Raw genomic sequence first — 21521 nt, forward strand, 5'->3', positions numbered from 1 at the left:
CCCACCTGCTTCTCTCCTTGGATCTTTCTGAAACAGGTCTCCTGAGTCTTGTTTCTCAGGATCTCAGTGAGGATCAGACAGTCCAAGACTGGCCAGGCCTGAACTAGAAGATCTTTTCCTCCCCTCGTCCCAGTGATTCCTTCCCTTTTTAAATAAACACAGGAGCCACCAGTGCTACATCTGGAAATTCAGTGGAGAACACATAACAGGGACAGTTAATCCTGAGTTTTACCTCATCTTACCAAGGGACAGAGGAAAGAGGATATGTTCTGCTTCAACTGTGTTTCTCAGTGACTGCAGACCAGTCACATCAGTTCCCAGTACTCCTTTCCCTTCTCCAAACTGGGAATGGTTCCATCTGGCTGCCACTTTAATTCAGCCACCTTAGAAAAGCACTTTCTACCGGGCAAAGAGGGACCATTTCTGTTATTGGTGTTGCCTCATAAATCTTCTCCCGCAGGTTGTTTAATTCTTCGTGGAGTCCTTCCCTTGCTCGAGCAGCCCGAGTGTGCGGCGCTGGCGGTGATGCTGCGGGATGCCAGCCCTCGCTCGGGCGCCAGCTCAGCAAGCAGCGCAAGGTGCCTCAGCCCCTGTGCCCCTGCTGGGGCAGTTTGCCCCTGCTGATCTCCGTGCTGTGCTGACTGCAGCAGCGACCTGCCCTGCGGCTGCTGCCTGCCCGCATCCTGCCAGCCAGGCAGGAAAGCAAAGGTGACATTCTTGCTCCATTTAGTCTGTGTGTCTTTTGCCATCATCTTCACTAACGTCTGCTTTTCTCCTTTCTGGTCTTAAAACAGACTTTATGAGTGAGGCGACAGAACAGAGAAACATTTTTCTTACCAGAAATTGATGGTAGGCTTTCCCCTCACCGCTGCATTTTTCCTTCTCTTTTTGCAGGGTTGGGGGGGAGTGTTACTCACTAGCGTGTGCACTTGTCAGATTTGGGAAACAGACACAGTCTGATCATTGTTTTTGTTTGGATTAAATTTCTGATTGAGCATTTTAATGCTGCTGGCTTTAAGAAATGCGAGTGGCTGGGAGAATGCCGTGGATCAGCAGTTGCTGGTTTTGTGGCAGAAGCAGCAGTAGAGATCTGCCCCGAGGCAGGTGAGACTGAGCGGGCTAGAGGGGAGCTCGGCAGTTATGCTGCCTGGCATTTCTTCAACAACAGACACAGGGAAACTAGTACTAAAACATCTAAATCTTGAAGTGGCTACAAGGAAGGAGAGAAACACCTAATTCTTGGAGCAGGTCTACCTTCTGTACTGACAGTGTTCAGGGGATGCTCTATACAGATCCTTCCTCAGTGTCCAGCATCACCTCTCTTCCCCCTTGAAATGCCCTACCTGTCTCTGTTTAGCTGCATTGCTGCTCAGTACACTGATATTTCTCCCCATTGAAGTCATCTTCATGACAGTTGCTGTGTTGAAGGCTTGATTGACTATGTGGGCTTTATAACATCATCTGGACTGTCTCTGCTGCTGAACATGCTGCAGGTTGGGAAGCATGTAAATGGTGTTTCAGCCACCCCAGACACGGGGGGACCACTTTGAGGCAGAAGTAATTTTTTTCTAGGTTGTTTCTCAGATTTTTGAGGGAAAATAGCAAGCTGTAGCAGAGACTTGATTCCAAATGGCTGGATTTGCTCAGCCTAGTGTCTTAGTCTTGCAGGCTGCTTGTCCTTTTGGCCAACCCTGAATAGCTTTAAACCATCCCCTAGACCAGGCTTATTGGCGCAGGGTAGCACAGCGCAGCCCGACTGAGGGCTGAGATAGTCCACTGCCACAGAAGAGTTCAGTCCCTTGCTTAGCAATTGCTCTTACTCCTGCCATCTCTGGGATTTTCATGTGAGCCTTCACCTCCAAGGGTCACTCAGCCTGTGAGAGCTGATGCTGCTGCAGCCATAAATGTCTGTTGATGAAAACAGGTATTAAATATGCAGCAGATGTAGCCAAGTCTAAAAGCATACCAAGGGGTCTTCTGCTTGGGGTTAAATTACGGAGTGCAAATGTTCAGGCTGCTTCTTTCACAGCTCCTCTCAAGGCTCAGTGCAGCATGTTGTAGCGTTTTGTATTTTAACTCCCTTAAATGCTATTGTGCGAGATTTGTTGTGTGTGTTTGTTTAACTAGAGGCTACGTGTTATAATGCTGTTGACAAGGACAAGCAAATGATGTCAAAGTCCCTCTAATTATCCCAGGCTGAAGTGTCACCTCTGCTTTCTGTCTGAGTAGATAAAAGCAACGTTCATAGAGACCCACTTAATACTGGAGCATTTTTCAAGGCAATCAACTGCTCCAAGCTCTTTCCCCCCAAGCAATCTAAATGCTAAATAGATCTTTAAAATAATTACTATATCTAAGATGAAGAGCCATTTTCCCCTGCAAACACCTGATGCTCATTAGCAATGTTTAACGTGTCACACATCACCTCTGTTTAAACATTTTTGGCAGGACTTTGTCAGGTGTCTGCAAGTGCTGAGCCTGTCTATGCTGAAGAACTTGGGGAAGCCTCCTGAGCACAAATCCTTTTTCCTGAGGGAAAAGGGGTCTGGACTTCTATGAAACTCTTCCCTTCCCCCCTCTCCCCCAGCTTAATTTGGATCTTATTAAAAATAAATATTGTCAGTGAACAACACCAGCCTGGCATCAGCCTAGGTCGGGTCCACGGATCAGAGGTGAGCTTAGCCCTGAGGAGCAGGGTGGCAGACAAGCTGGCTTTAACCTGCCTTCGCAGCCTCTCTTTCCCAGGGCAGAACAGGACACAGGCAGGTCACTGGTGGCTGCCTGCAGCATCCGAGAGCCCTTGGCAGGACCCGCAGCTGCCAGTGAAGCCATAGCCCCTTTGCCCAGGAACATCCGTCGCACAGGTGGAACTATGAATCCCGCGGGGCTGCCGCAGGGCTATTCCAGGGGCTTTCCCAAGAGCAGCAGAGCCTCCTGCTAGGGGCAATCCATAGGAGGGGTCTGCTCACTGCACCTCATATGGCTGCCAGGAATCACTCCCACCCTTGTACCAACGCAATCTATCAATGAAGGAACAGACCCTCTGGGAAACTGGGGTTGCTCAAAGTGGAGTTTTGGAAGGCATTCTTAGCTCTGCCTGCTAAACCTGCTCTGTCTTATGCCTCACCTTATAATAAAGATTAATTTGGACAAAGGATGCATGATGCTAGCCTGGTGGTTCAAGAGCTTTCTGTCTCTGGAGCAAGGCCTGGAGCCTGAGATTGCTTCAGGAATTATTTTGCATTTTTATTCTGTAACCATTTAATTTCAAGTTCATAAACACCCTTTGGAGCAGTGCCTGGAATGCAGGCTCTTCCTGCCATGCAAATGCCCCAGCTGCTGCTAGAAAAGTGTAATTACTTTCCCCCTGGTGCAGGTCATCTTCAGATATTCCATACCAAGGGTTTCCAAAGAGCCTCACCATAAGATGTTCAGTGTTTTGCCTCTTAATCCCTCCTGCCAGCTCCAGACAAGTCTATACAGCTTGGTGAAACAGAGCAAGCAGTGGCTGTTGTTTTATTTTTACATTTATTTGCAATGGCTGGGCTCTGAAAAGGCTCACCAAATCAAGGGAAATGGAGCAACACCGTGTTTATGAGTTCCTTTAGCACTTATGCACAGAGATGGTCTGAACACAGCTGAGACTAAAACACTTCTGTAGGTGTTGGAGCAGGTCATGAATTGTTAAGTCTGAGATATACATGTTGGAGGTAAACCCAGCTTTGGACAACAGCTGAATAGAGGATTTTGGATTCCAGTGTGAGATCTAATAATTAAAATCCCACTCTTTGGATCTGAGCTTCTGGACACCATCATCCAGGGTACAGCCCGGAAGAGTTTGAAATCATCTGACTTTGAGCCCTATATTTTGGCTGGGGTGCCATACATCACTCTTAATGCACGTGTCTCAAGGTTCTTATTCAAATGTCTCATTTGACTAATGTGTGCTTCATTACCGCAGGGGTTCTTTATCCTGTAATACACTGCAAACAAGGCTGAAGGTCTTGAGTCAGTGGGGTCGATGGGACCCTTTTGTGGGTTTGCATGGTAATGCTATCATCTGTGACCCCTGCGAACTCAGAGCCTCTAGGCACCATGCCCATCAGTAAAACACATTACAAAGTCTCAACGGGGTTTTTTTGGCATTGCTCAGAGGAAAAGCAAGCACTGCTGTAGAAACCTCCTCTGAACTAGGCAGTAGTAAAACCTGACCCAGAGGACTGTGAGTATATGTGAGAAGGGTTATTTGGGGGCTCTCCCTCATACCCCAGGGCCCCCACCAGATGATCTGTTCAATCACATCTTAATCTGGCCATAATCCCAGTAAACTAAGGAAAAGGAACTGGCAGGAAAAGCTTGGTGCCTGCTGTAGCCATGAGTGACCAAGCAGTTCCTGAAAGCTGTGAAAGGTTTTAAGGGGATCAATATTCTCTGTGCTCTTATTTCTAATTGAGCTTTATTGTAGGGCTCTGATTCATGTAGTTCATTAAATGGACTCAGATGGACTTTCTATAACCCAGTTTATGCTCCTACGGCACAGGGTCAAAATAGCAGCAGCAAGTAATTGCCAAGGCCCCTAGAACTCATCTGGAGAAATAACTGCAGGAGTGCTAAAGCATTAGACTTCAAAGAAACACGGATGTGGCTAAATCAGTATTATTAATTGCATTTAAGTTTACAAAGAAAGTTATCTGCCATGTTAAGGGTCACTTTAAAAACCACTCAGTGCCATGAAGTGGGTATTTCAACTAATTTGTAGTACCACTTGCACTCTGGGGCAAGTATTTTCTGCGTCTTCATGGAGCCTGTGAGTAAACAGCTCCTAAACATCAACTGTGTCAGCTAGAGTTACACCGTCTCCAGTTCTCTCATTCTCATGACACCTCCAAAACACCAACCTTGTGGAAACAATGAGGAAAATACTTGGGAAATGCATGAAGAAAAATGCTACCTATTGCAACTCCTTATCTACCTTAGGTCTGCACAGACAGTTTCATCTTCCCTGCAAAACATCTGTGGAAAACATTAGTCAAGTAAAAAAAAAAATCCAACACAAAACCTCAACATAGAGCACTTATGTGTATCTGATTGGATAAAAGTGCCACCTGGTCCATTAGCCTGTTTCTGTCAGTGACCCATACCAGGTGTCTAAGGGAAGATGTAAGGACAGGGCAGTGGGAAGGTCCTACTCTCCCAAAATGCTCTCAGGGCCCTCAGTAGCTCCTGATGCATTGACATCCTGAATTAGGGAGAACATCCTTGCATTTAACAACCATTGGTGGGTTTTTCTTTATGGGGCTTACCTAAGTAAGTAGGAAGCAGGGTGTGTTTTAATTGTCAGAGGATCTTCTGCATTAACTAATTAGCACCACTTGTTACTAGTTGGGCTGAGTGTCAGCTTTTGATGGAAGGTAGGGCAAGAGATATCAGTTAGGTCAATGCATGGGTGAGGAGGGAAAGGAAGAATTGGACCAAAGCGCTTGGCATTAAGCTGCTCAAATGGTACTGGGCTGGGACCTGCATTTTACTTGTACGTTACTTCAGGAGCCACAAGAGAGCCTGGGTAAGTCACATGGGTTGTTTTTTCAATCTGCATTATGTGTCAACCACCTTTGAGGCTGGCTCTCCATTGTCCTTGTGACTAGATTTAAGTGATATCTAACTTCTAATGACAACATGCCCGGAGGTAGTCATGAATTTTCTACAGCAATTATTTAAATGGAGAAATCAGATTTATGGAGCTTAAAATATTTTACTTGAGGTGTCTTGGGGAAAGGAGGGGATTGATAAAAATTCTACTGGCTGCTGTTCCCCCGCAGGAGGAAGCTGGGGCTCCAAGTGAGATGCCTGGGCTTCCCGTACCCAGGGGGAACGGGGTCTGAGGAGTAAGGAAGGCAGGCAGAAGCTGGTGTGCTGAGCAGAGAGCTGCCTAGGTTATGCAATATGCTAACAAGACTATTAGCCCGTGGAGGGAGGTGCCTGGTTTTCCTTGGGATTTTTAGATGGGAAATACTTCCTGGAGCTATGACTGACCTGATTTGGGTGCCTTTCTGCTAAGAAATAGAGCAGCACAGTTTTGTGGTTAATGTAGCCCCTGCTCTGCTCTCTTCAGACAGGCTTTGAGTTCTCTGCAATATCTGACGTGACTGTCCTCATTAAGATGAAATGCTTGGCTATTCTCGTGAGTCTCTTTCTCAAGCTTTCTAGCTGAAGTTGTTTCATTTTGTAGGAATAATGAGTGCTTTTACTTGGAGATGATAGAGGGTGCACTGTGTGATCACTGAACAATTGTGCTGTAAGCACAAAAACAACACGTTTAATTTTAGGAGGCATTAAATGATTCATTCTTGGTAAAGACTAAAGAGGTATCGTTAGCATGGTATGAAGGATTGGTAAACTTCATTAAGAGCTGCAGGTGCTGAGAATGATAACTATGTTCAATGAAAGACAAACTTAAGACAGGAAAAGCTGCAGAAAACTGCTAGGATGAGCAGGAGAAAAAGCAACTTCTTGTACAAGAAGAAACTATCAATCACAAGTTACTCACTTAGCAAAACTGAGATGGGAATGATTGCTTTTCCTGGGTGGTGAAGGGAGAAGTACTTGGAGAAAAAATACTAAAAGATGCTACTAGCACAAAGTGGATAAAAATTGAAATTAAACTTACTTGGCCCAGAATCTAGAAGGATACTAATGAGCTGACAAGTGTGTTCTAGAAGAGCATTACAAGCCAGGCAAGGAAAGCTGCATTCATTTGGCACTGGCTTGAGATGATGGGGATGGAGAAGAAACAATTCTGGGTTTGAGAAACGCACTTCTTGGAAGAGGAGGCTTGAATGCTGACTCGGCTTGCTACACTCTGTTTACGTCTCTTCTGCTTCTGCTTGTGCTTCTGCTACATTCCAGTGTTAGAGTGGAGTAGGTGTACAAGCTAGGAATTCCCTCAAAGATCAAGTTAATGTATTAAGAGAGAAAAGACACCTCTCTTCCCCACACACGCTTCCTTCCTGCTCAGAACCTGAGTAGGCATAAATGAAAATGAAATGTGGAGCAAGGTCTACTTCTAGTCCTAGTGGCATTGATTTTCCTCTTTCCCCTGCAAGTACATTGCTGGATGCTGCATTAGGATGTCTTTGCCTCCTGGTGGGATTAGCGGGTGGGGTGGGGGTGGAGGCAGGGGCACAGGTGTGATTGCTTGTCTCTCCATTGCCATTCATGGCCTGTTTCTTACCTGCCCCTGGCCCTTTGCAGTGTCCTTGAGCTTTCCCTATTAGTACATCACTTTTTATCTCTTTTATCTCTTAAACAGATATTTTTTTTTAACCTGTTGAAGGATGGAAAGGGGCAGTGCAGGGGGCTGCATCTGGGTGGCAGGTCTGGAGACCTCTCAGGACTAAATCTCTATGACAAGGCATTATTCTCAGTGTCCCATGTGCACCTTCATCCATACAAAGAGAGTATCAGAACAAGACCAAATCTGACTGTTCTGGACCCTGTCTTTGTCAATGCGGGCTAGCTGCGCTTTCTGTAGCCTCGTGAAGACTACTGCTGTGTCACACAAACCCACTCCCAAGCACTTGACAGCCTGTCCTATTTGCAGCAATATCCATTTGCAGCACTGTCTTACAAGGCCTGGGGAACACAGAGTTCAAATGCTTGCATGACATTGGTCAGAGTAGAGATTCAAAGCTTAGGTTTCCTCTTTTTCATGATATGGGATATTCCAGTAGTGAGTTCAATAGAATGGTGGATAATTTAGGTTGGAAGAAAGCTCCAGAAGTCACGTAGCCAAACCCTGCTCGAAGCAGGACTAACCAGATCAGGTTGCTCGGTGCTGTGTCCAGTCAGTCTTGCACATCTCGAAGGATGGGTGTTCCCCAGCCTCTCAGGGCAACGGGTTTGTGTTGGGAGTATGTGAAACCAAATCCCCTAGGTAACTAAGGACGTCATCATTCGAACTTTGGAGGCTGTTTCCTGCACCGTCAATGGAGCAGCTGTCTGAACAGCAATTCAATGTGCTAGATGGAAGCACTGGTGCATTAGAGATCTGGGCTGTACAAGTGTCACATTTAGCCGGTGGTAGAGTCCAGACACAGCCAAATTTTTCTCTTCTCCAGGTCTTGTTGACTTACATGGCACAAACACAAGGCATGCAGCAGCTGTGCAGAGTTCCAGAAGCTGTGTGCATGTCCCATGCGATGGCTGAGGCTCAGGCAGCAGTGCATGCCAACTGTCTTAGCTGGAAGGACTGTGCAGACACTGCAGGGCTTACAGCACCAGACTGACTATGGTGTGCACGGATTTGTTAACAAAACCCTTGCTAATGCTTCACCAGGGATGGCACCGAGCTGGGATAAATAGCATGCAAGTTTTACTTGCGTGTCATATGCACACTCAGCACAAACAGTAGGAATAAAATCTATAAATTGCAGCTATACCCAAATCTCATCCAGATAAACTGTTCATACAGCCATAGCTCAGATTACAGCATTGAGAAAACCAATTGCTAGAATCTGATGTTTTCCTGTAACAAATCCAGATAGGTAGGTCTACCTCAATTTTAATCCTTTTTGGACACATCCTAGTGAAGATGAAGCATTTATTATGGGTCAGAATAGAACGCTGCCTTGTACCACGCAAAACCAAACATCTCTGCTTGATTCAGTGAATGGTATGTTATATTCAGTCAACACCAAGTAACCTTACAGCAGGCAAGACACTCAGTGTAGAAAACCTGAGAGTACTGACAAATATGGCAGAGCTCTAAGACAATGTTCTATTTCAACAGATTTACTCTTGTGGTTTATGTATAGCTAGTACAACTTATTTATCCTTTTATCTTGAGACAAATACTGAAGTCGGCACTCCTAGACCTCAAGGGAAAGTGGATACCTGTAAGGTGAGTGGCTCAGATGCTCAGTGAGGCTGAAAATCTCAGACTCGGTTACTAGCCTCAGCCATAACCCATCTCCTGCTGAGGAATTGCTAAATTATGCTCCCCTGCCCCCCACTCCACCCGAACTTATGATGATGGTAAGACAGAGGATTTATAATTTATTTGTTTTAATGCTCACTAGGGTCTAGGAGACACTTAACAGTCTCATAGCAGCTGAAAAAACAGGAGCTTGAAATTACTTCGTACTTATAATCCAGCTACTCTTCATTTTTCTGTTTGTTAGCTTTCTTGATGGATTGAGTTTCTAATATAGCTGAGTTTAAGTACAATCAGGTCATTATTCAGTGTGAATTGCAAATTTATATAACTGTTCATTTACTCTAAAGCAAAGTAGCTGGAGCATTCTCTTCCTCCCTCTCAGAGTAAAGTGTCTTAAGAAGCATCTTCACTTTCAGTGCATCACGAACTAGCACATTGCTTGGCATATGGTAATGAGATCACAACCAATAACTCTCCAACTTTCTTACCTCTTTCTAATGTAAGTGAAAAATCTAGTGGTTCTTCTAACCTAAAAAATACTATAACTGGTTAAGTCTCCTCTTGCTGTAAACAAGTTTTTCTAAAGCACATACATTAGCTACTAACAAAGGTAACAAGGTATTCTTGGCTACTACTATTCTTTTCTTTCCTCCACTGTACGTGACAGTGGTGTTAAGCATGAGAACAGACTGATGTAACGATGGGGATGCTACTGTCCTGCTGTGCTTATGATGTATTGTGATGGATGTCGTGATTTCAGTCTATTTTAAAAGAATGTGATGATGAAAGAAACTGCAGACTGGTATTTTAATAACCTAGCTTATTCCACCTTCATAGCAGGAATACAAACTCAGTTTTGCTTTTCACAATCCCCCTTCAGCATATGGAAGGAGACTGCAGAGTGGGATTCCTCTAAAAGAGTGATCCTGTTTATTACTGTGGTGTCAAATACACTCGCTCTAATCCTACTGGGGTTCCCCCCTGCCTCAGTGCGTTACAGACTGGCAGGAGCATGCAATGGTACATAAACTGGTCCTTACATATATAAATGACAATTTAGCTACTGTTTTCTGCAACAGCATCTACCATGCTTGACTTTGTTCTCAGCATCTCGGATAAGAATTTTTTTTTTTTAAAGTGATGATCTACTCTGCTTGTTGGTACCGACTGGCAGTCTGGCTCTCCCCTTCCTCACAGCACCCAGTGTCTCTTTCACAGGTTGCATGCACCCAAACCGTTCTATGATTATGCCTTTCAACAGCAATGAACTGTTAGATCAGCTCCCGCCATATCACAAAACTTCACCTTACTATTTACTTAGTGAATAGCCATGTCAATAAATGAGTTGTACGTTCTGGTCATGCCTCAACCTGAAATTAGCAGCAGGCAGTCAAGAGACTGTGTGAGGACTTGTGTATTCCACGATTAGAAAAGACGCAGCATGGCTCGTGCCTCCACAAGCCAAGGAGAAGTCAGGCCAGCACCTCAGTTGCTCTGTACCCCTGGCAAGTGGATGAGGGCTCACGCATGTCCCTGGACTGAGGCTAGGCTTGCTTAATGGACTTGCTTTTAAAAAAAAAACAAAAAAACAATCAAGTGTTTCCAAGTGTGGAAATACTAGGTCTCTGGACTCCATTCTTTACCCCTGTTTTTATAATACCGTACCTGTTTTATAATACTCCTGTAGAAACAGACAGTATAATTTATTTTATCATTTACTTGTACACTGTACCAGGCATGACCAGCACTGCTACTTGTATCTCTCTTTTATTCAAGAGGCACCAATCTGCCACAGGCAAAGCATGCACGGGATGATAGATTCTTTCCTAACATACATCCTGCAATTATGTCACTTTTTCATGGCTTTCATTGCAAAATGCTGCTGGCCAACCTCTCTTTTAAAGCAGCTGAATTTCTGCAAATGCGAAACGCTGCCCTAGGCCTATAAGGACAGGTGCGACTGGAGGAAGTCCTAAACTCTGTTACCATCCTTCACTGGAAAGGCTTGAGGGAGCAAACTGGAGTAGTTTTTCACCTGGCCTGCTGCAACAGACTACATCACTAGAGTGCCAGTCTACTAGCACATTACAGGTTTCAAAGTGCACATAACCCTCTTTACTGTATTTCTGAAGGTGGTGGTTAGTCGGAGACAGCTTTCCAGATTCTTCTTTCTAACCAGTTGCGCATCAGGTAGATGCTACAGCATTTATTTTTTTTCCTTCCAGTGTATTTGGTCAGCTGCCCAGTTGAGCAACAAATCTGTTGTTTTGTGAACAGTTGATCAAGTAAAAGGCAACTCTAAAGGAGTATGGAGAACAGCAGCTCAAGAACTATGCACCAGTTTTAACTAGTAGCTTATTTCAGGGGGAGGGGAAAAAAAAAAAAAGACTTCTACCTGGGTGACAATGGGGAAAAGAGGAATGATGCCCAAGTCCCTTCTCTTAACGTGTACTACAGACCATGGTGGAAGGCTGTCTAGGCTCCAGAGGTATAAAAGGAATATCTACTTGCATTTGCTAATTCCGTGAAAACTTCAATTACTGAGATGATGACAGAGGTGCATTAACCTTAAAGCTTGTTTACCTCCTACTTTCCAAAATATTTACCTTCACAAAGTCCCTTTCATAAAGAAGAAATGTTTATTATCACGTGCTTTAAAGTGCCTTCTTCCCATTTTTTTGCTCTAGTACGAGAAACTATTTTGTACTTGTTTACTGGTCTTAGTTTGCACAGTTACTGTACTAGAGCCAAAACCAAGAGGAAAGTATTTATCTTTTTTATCAGACCAAACTTTAGGTTATCTTTGAAGAAAAAGCTGTGTTATGTTCCAAGTTCCTGATTAATACAGATTCAGCATACTCCTTGCCCTCTTCACAATAAGGAAAGAGCCCACATTGCTGGTTTTCCTTAAAATGAAAACGAGCTCAGAGAATGAGGAAAATACTAAATCACTATTTGCAATGTGATGGGAAGTGAGAAGGGATGGTTATTTGGCTTCAATAACTGCATCCTACTTAGCACCCTGAATGATCCACCATGAGAATACTGCAATTTTTATCCAAAAAATGGTAAACATTTGCCAGAAGTTAACTTCAAACATGTTAGGAAAGAATGTTATTTTACTACTTGCTATACCAACTGTTTAAATAACATTGTTTATATAAAAACTGAATGTTGTTATACGGGATAATAACGAATTTTACAAATTTTACTTGCTGTGTCAAGCTGCATTTGGATATAAAACTTCCATACAGAAGTATTTGCAGATTTAAGTAACCTTAGGTGGATTAATGTACTTCTGACCTACTATGTTTTGAGTATCACTTTATAATAAAGGAAGCATGTTTTGATGTTAGCAGATTGAACTGATTCCTGGTCACTAGAACTGTAGAGCTAGTAGGTCTAATCTCCAGTTCCTATTTGTGTTGAGAAAAAATAACACTCTCTCCCAATACCTTTCTAAGAAATTCTAAGTCTTCAGTAATTTGATTCTAATTCTTCAGACTCTATTACTTATCACTTAAGTGAAGCTATTTTCATTAAAGCTTTACTATAGACAGACAATTTGACCTCAGATTCTTTCAAGCCAATCCATTTGCTGTGAGGTGCATCAGAAACTATTGATGTGCATTAGTAAGTTAAGTGCACTGGAGAGAATTCCTCTGTTAAGCCTGGAACTGGTCCTGGTTGAGTATACCTGCACAGTCCATGACTCAAATCCGTACATATAGTAGGTGAACTCTGGACTAACACCAAGGCACAAAGTATCAAGCCAGCCTAGCTTTTCTACCTGCTGTTATTTTTTGGTCTACTATGTCCTCGAAAACAACCTTTTTCAGAACAGCAGAATTACAAAGACATCAGTGTGCAAGGTACCCAGGGGCAGATACAACTTTACAGCATGTGCAAACAGGCACATCCTTAGCCTTTGTAAAGAGAAAACGCAGTTTGGGGCAGATAGGCAGCGCAAATAGTTTTGATGACTATTCCCTTCTCGGGGGAAGGCTGGAAGTAGACTGATTCACAGGGTCTGTGATACATTCAGCCTGCTCTTACCTATCACCTATCTCAGAGCAGACACACTTACCTGAACCCTGCCTTGTAGAAAAATCAAGTTTAGAGTGCAAGAGGGTTGCTGTTTCCCAAAGATCCCCAGGAACGACAGTACTCAAGACTAGGTCAGAGAAGTTAACTTGGCAGGCCAGAGCTTGAGCCGTGCTGTAACATTGCAAACAACTGTTGGTTCAGTCCTCATAACCTTCCAAGCTGTTCCTTGACAAACAGGCAAGATGATTTAATTTGTTGTTTGGCAAAACCCACAAAATTCAGCACTCAAGTTTAACTAAAGGGTAGTTTTTTATTCCCCATTAAGACAGTCTCAAGGTCATAACTGAATGTTGGATACCCCACAGGAGGGCACATACAGTGAATGTGGCAAAGTACAATGTGAACAGCCCCCAGGGTTCAAATAAGGTAGGACCATCAGCTAACCAGAAGAAAAAAACCAAATTAAAACTCTGCTGAAGATGTTTTGCTTTCTTCTCCATTTACACTGAAAAAAAGTCAAATCCAACAAAATCCTTCCACTGCTAACAATACATTCAGGCCTTACTAAAGAGTTTAACAAGATGGCAACAGGATGACTATAATACAAAACGTTCACTACTACACTCTGTACACACCTGTTGTCCAAGCCCTCCCCCAAACCCATGTGATGATGGTGTCTCCATTATTTGCTTGCTTGCTGGGCCTGCCTGCGGAGGAGGACATAGATCTTCTCCTTTATCCAGTCTTTATTGTACGGTTGGTACGTCTGAGTATCAGCACGGTAACTAGAAAGCGGAAAAAAAAAATAAGGTAATATTACTCTGTCCTGTAGTGTGTTTACAGATTTATCCTGTTCCCTGAGAAGCAGTTACCCAGCAGTAAGAACCTGAAATAAAACCAGATGCTCCAAGGACTACTGAATGTCCAGATCAGTGTGTTTGTATTTTAATTCAGACAACAAATGGAGGACCTCAATATTCTGGAGCTCAGAATGAAGAAGAATGTTTCCTGTTGGAACTAATCTGATTTGTCTTAATGAGCTGAACACTTTTTCAACACTACTTCAAGCAAGCGTTTATGTAAGTTTTCAAGTGTTCCACTTCTGTCTGGGATTTTTAGAAAATGAAAAAAAGCACAATTTTCCAGGAGCTAAGGGAGAATCATAGATGGATGACAAAGTATTCTTGCCAGCTGGCAGTGAAGGTGAGCTTACATCTAACAAACAAGGACACTTCATAAAAAGCAAACTGAAAACAAGAACCCACAGACTCAATTTTCCTTGCTATTCAGGGCTAGCTGATAAAAGTAGTCCACTAGCAAGATTTCTTTCCAGGGCCAAAGAACTCAGTTACTCAAGATACTGTTCAACTGAAGCAGAATTAGACTGACAAATGAAAGCAAATTGCATGAAGTTATCGGTGTAGATTCATGCCCTCCTTTTCCCCTTAGTTATTAAAATTTGAGTGCTTTTTTGATTAAGATGGCACTTTCAGTGCATGCTTCAAGAATTATGGAAGTCCTGGTCAGTCTTTAAATCTTTGTACACGTATTTCTCATCAGATAAGAAAGGTGAGATTGTCATTGGTAAGAAGCTAAGTAAAAATCCAGTTAACTCAATCCACAACAATTTACGGTTCTTACTTAAGGAAAAAACCCTAAGCAAGCTGTTTCTAAGAAAGCCTCGTTATTTAAATCCCAGGCATGACTGGTTCAAGGCCACAGAAAGAGTTTTGGTTTATATTGATACAGTAGTAGTTCTGGTGCAGCATAAGAAATGTTAGTTTCAGGATTTCTGCCCATGCCCCAATCGATTCATAATGCTATGCTGCAAGACCAGAGAGCAAGTACCTCAGGAATCTCTGTGAACACAAGACATATCTGGTACACTACGTGCTATGTGTGCCATCTGGTGGAAAACTATAAGCTGAAGGAGAATTTGGCATGACGCAGGGTTTACAAGCCTAATAAAGGCAGGCACAAGACTGTACTAGAAAACAGGTGCTGCTTCCTAAAGCAAGTAGCTAGCTTCAGTCTGTTAGATAAACTAAACCAAAGTATCTTGCAAACTGCATCAGTCCAGCACGACACCTGAAGATCAAACATGGCAGAATGTCTAGGGACAAAGTAACTCAGCAGACACTGTAATCCTGTTTCACTTATTCCACTGAAAACTTTGGTAAATGGCATTTGTAATAAGTCACTATCAGTAACACAGATTCTGTATGTAAATCAGAATGCAAAGGAAAGTCATGTGATGCTCAGGGTTTTTTTGACTAGCTTTTTATTTTAAACTGGAATTAACTGGCAAAGGCAATAGCCTTTGTGCAGCTACACAAGTAGTTGCACTTGGATTTCAGACAGAGCAGCAGAGCTGCAGAAATGTCCATGCCAGATACTCACTGGCTTAAAAAGAGCTTCTGGCATTCTGAGACTCAAAAGCCAAATACCGTGTCTTCTGTTATTTGAATATAAGGTTTGTATCCTTATTCCTACAGAATTTCTGCAAAGTTGATACCACTGTCGTATCAAACCATTCCTTGTGTAATTTATGGTACAAAAAGTACTCATGGCATGGACTAACTGATTTAGTTACAATGTTCAGTTATATTCTGAGTAGTGAAATTTAACATTTGATTTCATAGTGCAGTCAGAATGGAAAGTATACAAGACCATCTTTGCTTGCCCAAACTTTAACATACAGATGAGAACTGGAGATAATTTATTCACAAGAACACTTACAACAATTAGCTAGGGCTCACTGCAGGATTGATCTGTTCCTCAACCACTTAACTAGGATTTACAGAAACTTCCATCCTGCTGTACCTTAATCAAAATAAACAGCTGGCTGCAATGCACTTCTGTCAACTTCTACCATACCATTAGTACAGCCCTCAGCTAAATAAAATTCTGTAATCGTTCTGCCTCCTTAAGAATTAGACCAACTGCACAGAGGCAGATACAGCCCCAATGTAAACAGATTCTAGCATTAAAATATATAGCTGTATTAAACTGTTGGACTTCAGTATCTGAAATGCTGGGAGCTTCAATGTGTCTAAAATCCAAGTCAGTTTCTAAGCTTTCTTCAGAGCTACTTTATTCCAATGAAGTTGAGTGGGCAACATGGCATACCAGCAGCAATACTGCTGCCTTACAAACAGTTATTGCAAAAACCACTCCAAACCTTACTGGATCTCACATAAAACATGTAAGCATTTACATGGAAGACTTCTGGCTTCTCCAAATCACTAAAATGGACTTGTACAACTGAACTTACACAAGACAGCTGAGGTCTGCCAAGTCATCGATGAAGTCAAACAATTGGCTGATATCATATGTAATGGATGGACTGTTGGGATTCATTCTCTTCAGATGCTCTTCATACATTTTACAGACTCCTACGGAGAAACAAGATTATCAATGCAATATTAAAAAAACAACAACTCTACCTGTTGAAACTTCTTCAGCCATTGAGCCACAAATATCAGGAAAGGTAAGCAATTACTACCATGAAGACAGAGACATAAACGTCGTACTTCGATTCTACAGAGCTATTTGCATTGAAATGTCATATTGTAAAATCTGGTAAGATGCATGGAAAGAAGCACTATCATCATCTAAAGGAAAAAGTTTTAGTTCTGTCAAAGATGTAACTTTCCATGCAGTAAGCTCCCATGGAAACCTGAAATTCCTTCAATAATTTAAGGACAGCAATTGCAACATATATTCCTACAGCACAAACACCTGAGAAAGAGAAGAACTGGTGTCAAATAAAGCTACTCAAATCTCATAAGAAAGATAATTCTAAGGGCTACTGAGGTAAGAGTTGACAGCACAAGCCTGTGTATGAATTTAAATGAGTTTTATTTAAGCTAGCTCATATATAATTCAGATGCATTTGAGGAGAACATAAAGTTGAAGTGAGCACAGAGGCTTTACATGGTCTTCATTAGGCTTTTGTTTGCCTCGCAAAACTTCCTGGAATTAGACTTTTTAATGTTAAGTGAACTTTCACATTTAAATCATACAGCTGCAGTATTTCAGTCTTCTTTCCAAGCTTACTATGTGTCTCAAAGTCATGCAGGACTCTTTTCTCTGGCACACATGCCACAAGGCTGCAAATCATGTATAAGTAATACACATACTTTTATTTTATATATTACTTCCAGTAGCAATCTTTCCTTTACATGGCTAGAGCAAAAATTAGTGAGAGGTAGGCTCTGATCCTGCAAGGAAATGGATTCAGACAAGGCTGCTGCATGGTCCCACCAAGAACATTGCCTACTCTCATGAAGTGAATGTGGTTCAATCTAAATAAATCAAAAAGAGACATTCAATATATAAAGGAAGTTTTAGAAACAATAACTATTTTTCAGTTTGCTACAGCTTTAGTAAACTAAAAGCATGAGACACCTTTGAATTTATTTTATTACCTTGGGAAAACATGAGCAGCAACTTAATTTCTTACTGAGTAAGCTTGGGAATATGTCAAAAATGGGGTTTTAACAACAGTTTTTGCTACCATATCTGCACCCACCTTCCATGCACTCATTCACCGATTCATAATCAGCATATGTTCTGCCTTCTGGCCTCTTGGTAGGCTGGACAAGTAGAATTGTGTGAGACTGAAAAACAAAACAAAAGAAACATAAAGAAAACTGCTTACTTGCAAAATCTTTGTGGTTTTTTTTTTTAAATTATTTGAATGAAGCACTAAAAAGATGAGTAATATTAAAATGCTGCACTAGCAGTCAAAGACAGACATCTTCCCAACAGCATTTACTATTCATATAAACTGTGTTAATAATTTTTGTTTCCAGTCAGTCCTAACAATCCTTACGTCACTTTGAATCAGCAGTAAAGCAGCTACTGTGTTGAAAAAAATACCATGGAAATAACAGTTTCTATTTAAACGCAAAAGCAAACCAATAAAAATACATAAAAGCTACGCCATCAGTGCATTTACTTATTTTATTCCAAATGCAAGCTGTTAGTAAATTAAAGAGCAAGGAGGGAGTCCAACAACTTCATGTCAGTCTCACCTTAAAGATTTTAACAGTAATAGCTATTTTGAGTTATTTATTTAATGTCAAGGGAACACAAATTATACAACAAATCTGCACTGAGTATTCAAGATTATTTCTTGCAAAACAGATGCACTGATTTCTCATACTTCAGTGACTCTACTGAAACAGTAATTATGGCACAGATAACTGTTCCAAATGTCAGATTCTGTAAGCTTGTTCTTCTGCAGTCAAGGCTTTGATAATTGTTCAGTCTGTGGCTTGCATTATTTCTGTAATATTTTTCACTTGGCTACAGCAAGTAATTTGAGCAAACAACAAGCAAGATTTTTTAAGTACATGCAATCTGTGATCTAATTAACAGGTTACATGGCACAGAAAGTTTGCAAGCACACAACAAAACACCATTTCCAGTGCTGCTAATAGGATCCAACATTTTCAATGCTAATATATGAGGTGAGCATACAACGTTGATATTCATGGAGGCAACTGCAGAGTAAGACACACTGGAAACAAATACCCATGTATATTACTGGGCTTCAATTAATCAGCTGCTGCTAGAAACATCCTGACCCACACTTCGGACATATCAATGAATATACCAGTTTGGAGTTCATCAAATGCAATGACAGAATAGAAAAATGGCAAATATTAAGATTGACAAGGAACATACAAGAAAACAGTACAGATTTTTGTACCATGACTGATAAGCGTTCCCATGCCTGGCATACAGTTTTCAGTTCTGTAAATGCTGTTCCAAATAATGTAGTAGAGGGAGATACAGAGAAGTAGAGGAAAATTATGGAGAAACAGAAGCAGCAAAACTTTTCCCATCAGAAATGGAAAAAGCGGGGAATTTAGAGCTACACCCTGTAACAAATATCATACAAAAGAGACTACACCATTTAAGTCTACTTTCATGTATACCAGAGGATGCTAGATTTTAAAGGAATTCCCCAAGGGTGGCTGGTATCTGGCTGTTCCTAAGTGCATTGTACTTGAACAGGCACATCTTACCAGGGAGTCCAAATGACTGCCAAACTTATTCTAAAATACTTTTCTCAGCACTACCGTTTTTATTTGCTGGTCGCTGATGACAAGGCTTGGTTCCAGCACTTGCAACTCTGACTTCCCATGAGCATTTGACTAAGGATTTCTTATTAACAACAGACGAGATATACTGGCCAGTTGTCACTGTGTTCTAAAAAAAAACCTGTTGGTTTAGCTTCAGAATGTCTTGCAAACTGAATCTGTGGTGTCTGATTACATATACATATTTCTCTCTTTCAACTAAATTCAGTATTAAGAAAAAGCTCTATTTGATTGACAAAATGTAGCAAAGCGTACATAAAACTGAATTGACCAGGAGTTACGGAACTGTATCACAATTAGGTGAGCTCTGTCTTTGGTGTCTCAATGTCTTGCTGGGGAATCATTTTACGCTTTCTGGCCTATAAATACCCAGGCTATTCCTCCCATTCTTTGAGTGCTAAATGAATGTATACATTCTGAAATTATCTCAATAATCAGATTATAGAAAAAAACAGCAGTCAGACATGTAAGCCAGTTCTTTCAGAACTTTACCGTAGAAATTATTTGGACTCATGACTTTAAACTGTTGATCACTTCAGACACTTCACGATATCCATATCAGATACTGGCCTGGAAATTATTAAAATTAATGCCATTGGGACAACCCGTATTGTAGAATTAATGCATCACATCTCAAATATTTCTTTGGGAATTTGCCATTATTTTACCTTAAGGGAAAAAAAGGAAATTGATTGATTTGACAAAATTGCTCCTCCTCTCCTACCACATAATTCAAAAAAGTGACAAGTTCAGAAGCCTGAGAGAAGTTTTCTCCAACTACTACCTGTCCTACTGAATATGCGCCTAGGTGACCAGGCAAAAAAATCTGTGTAATTAATAACTATTATGTTTTCCTACAGGTAAAATCTCGTTGCTAGGAAAAAGAAAACCAAAACAAGGGAAGATCTATAAACCTTCATGGGTTAGGAGCAGGTTATCTGAAAGAGCCCAATACAGACTCTTATTAATCTGATATATATGTTGGGGTTTCTTGCATTTTCTTTAAAAGCACGGTCGTACTGGCTGCTATTAAGCAGGACACTGAATGAGATACCACATAGCTTACATTACATCCGAATTTGAACTTCTAGAGGGTGCTTTAGAAAGTGCTCCAATTACTGAAAGCACAACTCTGTAAAAATGGTTAAGGCAGTGCAGACAGCCAAACCAGCAGGATTCAGGAGCTAGGCAGCACCTGCCCAAAGAGGCTTCCAACTGTAGACTATTAAACAATAAAGTAAAAAAAAACCCTACCAACAAACCACCTAACAAAAAGAGGAAGTATTGTAAGAATAAGATGTGCAGTGATGTGCAGAAACCAAGTAGCATACTTTACACACCTAAATGAGTTTTAGTTATTTCTGCTAACTAGAAAAAAGTGGTTAAAGTGTCGCCTTTGACTTTGGACAACAGGGACAGTGCTTGTAGTTGCTCATTCTAGCTGAAGCTGTTTTTGAGCAAGTGCCAGACAGATGCAGAGCTTTGCTGCAAACCCAGATGCAGTTAAGCTGTCCTTCCACCGCTGGGCAACAACTTGTTTAAGGATATTCAAATTTATTAAATGAATGCAAAAACTACTGTGACTGGTAGGCCTTTGTGCTTCAGCGTGCCATTCAAACAGCCCACAAGCAGAAGCTACCACCTTTCCCTCCTCCAAGCACCGGGGAGGAGCAGAGAAAGCAGCACGGGCAGAAACAGAGCCAATTAACGCAAATCAGCCATTTAAGGTAAGCAGGCTCGATTCGCGAGCCAGCGCTGCCGAGAAAGAGTTGCGTTCCCAAGGGCCTGAGGAGGGGCTGAAACTCCGGGGCAGCCCGCTCTGCGCCAGGGCCAGAAGCCTCCTCCCCACCTTCCTCCTCGAGGGCCACCGGCCTTTATACCGGGAAGGCTCCGGCGGCGGGACGCCACTTCGCGAAGCCGCTAGCCCACCAGCACGTGCTGCCGCCCACCGGGGCCCAGAGTGGTGGCTGCGGCCTTTCCCGCTGCCCGCCACACCTTCCCGCCAGCAGCGCCGGCAGCCGCTCTTGCCCCAGGGGGAGGGGAGAGCAGCCCAGGCGCCGCCACGCCACCCAAGCCGGGTACGAGGAGTCGCCGGCCCCGGCCCCGGCCCGCCAGCTCACCATCACAGCTCCCGCTCCTCAGCACTGCCGCGGAGAAGAGGCGCGCGACGATCCCCCACAAACCCCCGCGCCCGGCGGAAACGCTGCGCTAACGGCCGACCATAGAGCTCGCGGCGCCAGAGTGCCGCTCACGCATGCGCACGCGAGCCCAGGCCGGCGCCCGAGCGGGCGGGCGCCACACGGCTGGCGCTGAGAATGCCGGGAGCGGCGGCGCGCGCCAGGCTGGAGGAGGCGGGGCGCGCGGGAGGCGCCACGCGGCCATCTTTGATGAGGGAACCGCTACTCCCTGCTCCGGCCCGCGCGGGG

General features: G+C 42.8%; 1 protein-coding gene across 1 annotated transcript; it reads right to left on the reverse strand.

The window, feature by feature from the left end:
* Nucleotides 1–13272: 13272 nt before the first annotated feature.
* On the reverse strand, nucleotides 13273–21367 carry ERH (ERH mRNA splicing and mitosis factor). Its single transcript, XM_080396561.1, has 4 exons — nucleotides 21216–21367; nucleotides 17517–17604; nucleotides 16257–16377; nucleotides 13273–13767 (listed from the first exon to the last, which is right to left on the reverse strand). The coding sequence occupies exons 1-4, from the start codon at nucleotides 21216–21218 to the stop codon at nucleotides 13665–13667; spliced, it is 315 nt and encodes a 104-aa protein (XP_080252687.1). The 5' UTR covers nucleotides 21219–21367; the 3' UTR covers nucleotides 13273–13664.
* Nucleotides 21368–21521: the final 154 nt, after the last annotated feature.

Source organism: Falco punctatus (genome assembly GCF_963210335.1).
Source record: "Falco punctatus genome assembly, chromosome: 7".
NCBI lineage: Eukaryota > Metazoa > Chordata > Aves > Falconiformes > Falconidae > Falco > Falco punctatus.

What these genes read in the sequence shown, in the direction of transcription:
- ERH (XM_080396561.1), bottom strand. An exon ending in GGTGAATGAGTGCATGGAAG is followed by an intron (nt 16,378 to 17,516) that starts GTGGGTGCAGAT and finishes GTTTCTCCGTAG; the next exon opens with GAGTCTGTAAAATGTATGAA. An exon ending in GCAGACCTCAGCTGTCTTGT is followed by an intron (nt 13,768 to 16,256) that starts GTAAGTTCAGTT and finishes TCCGCTTTCTAG; the next exon opens with TTACCGTGCTGATACTCAGA.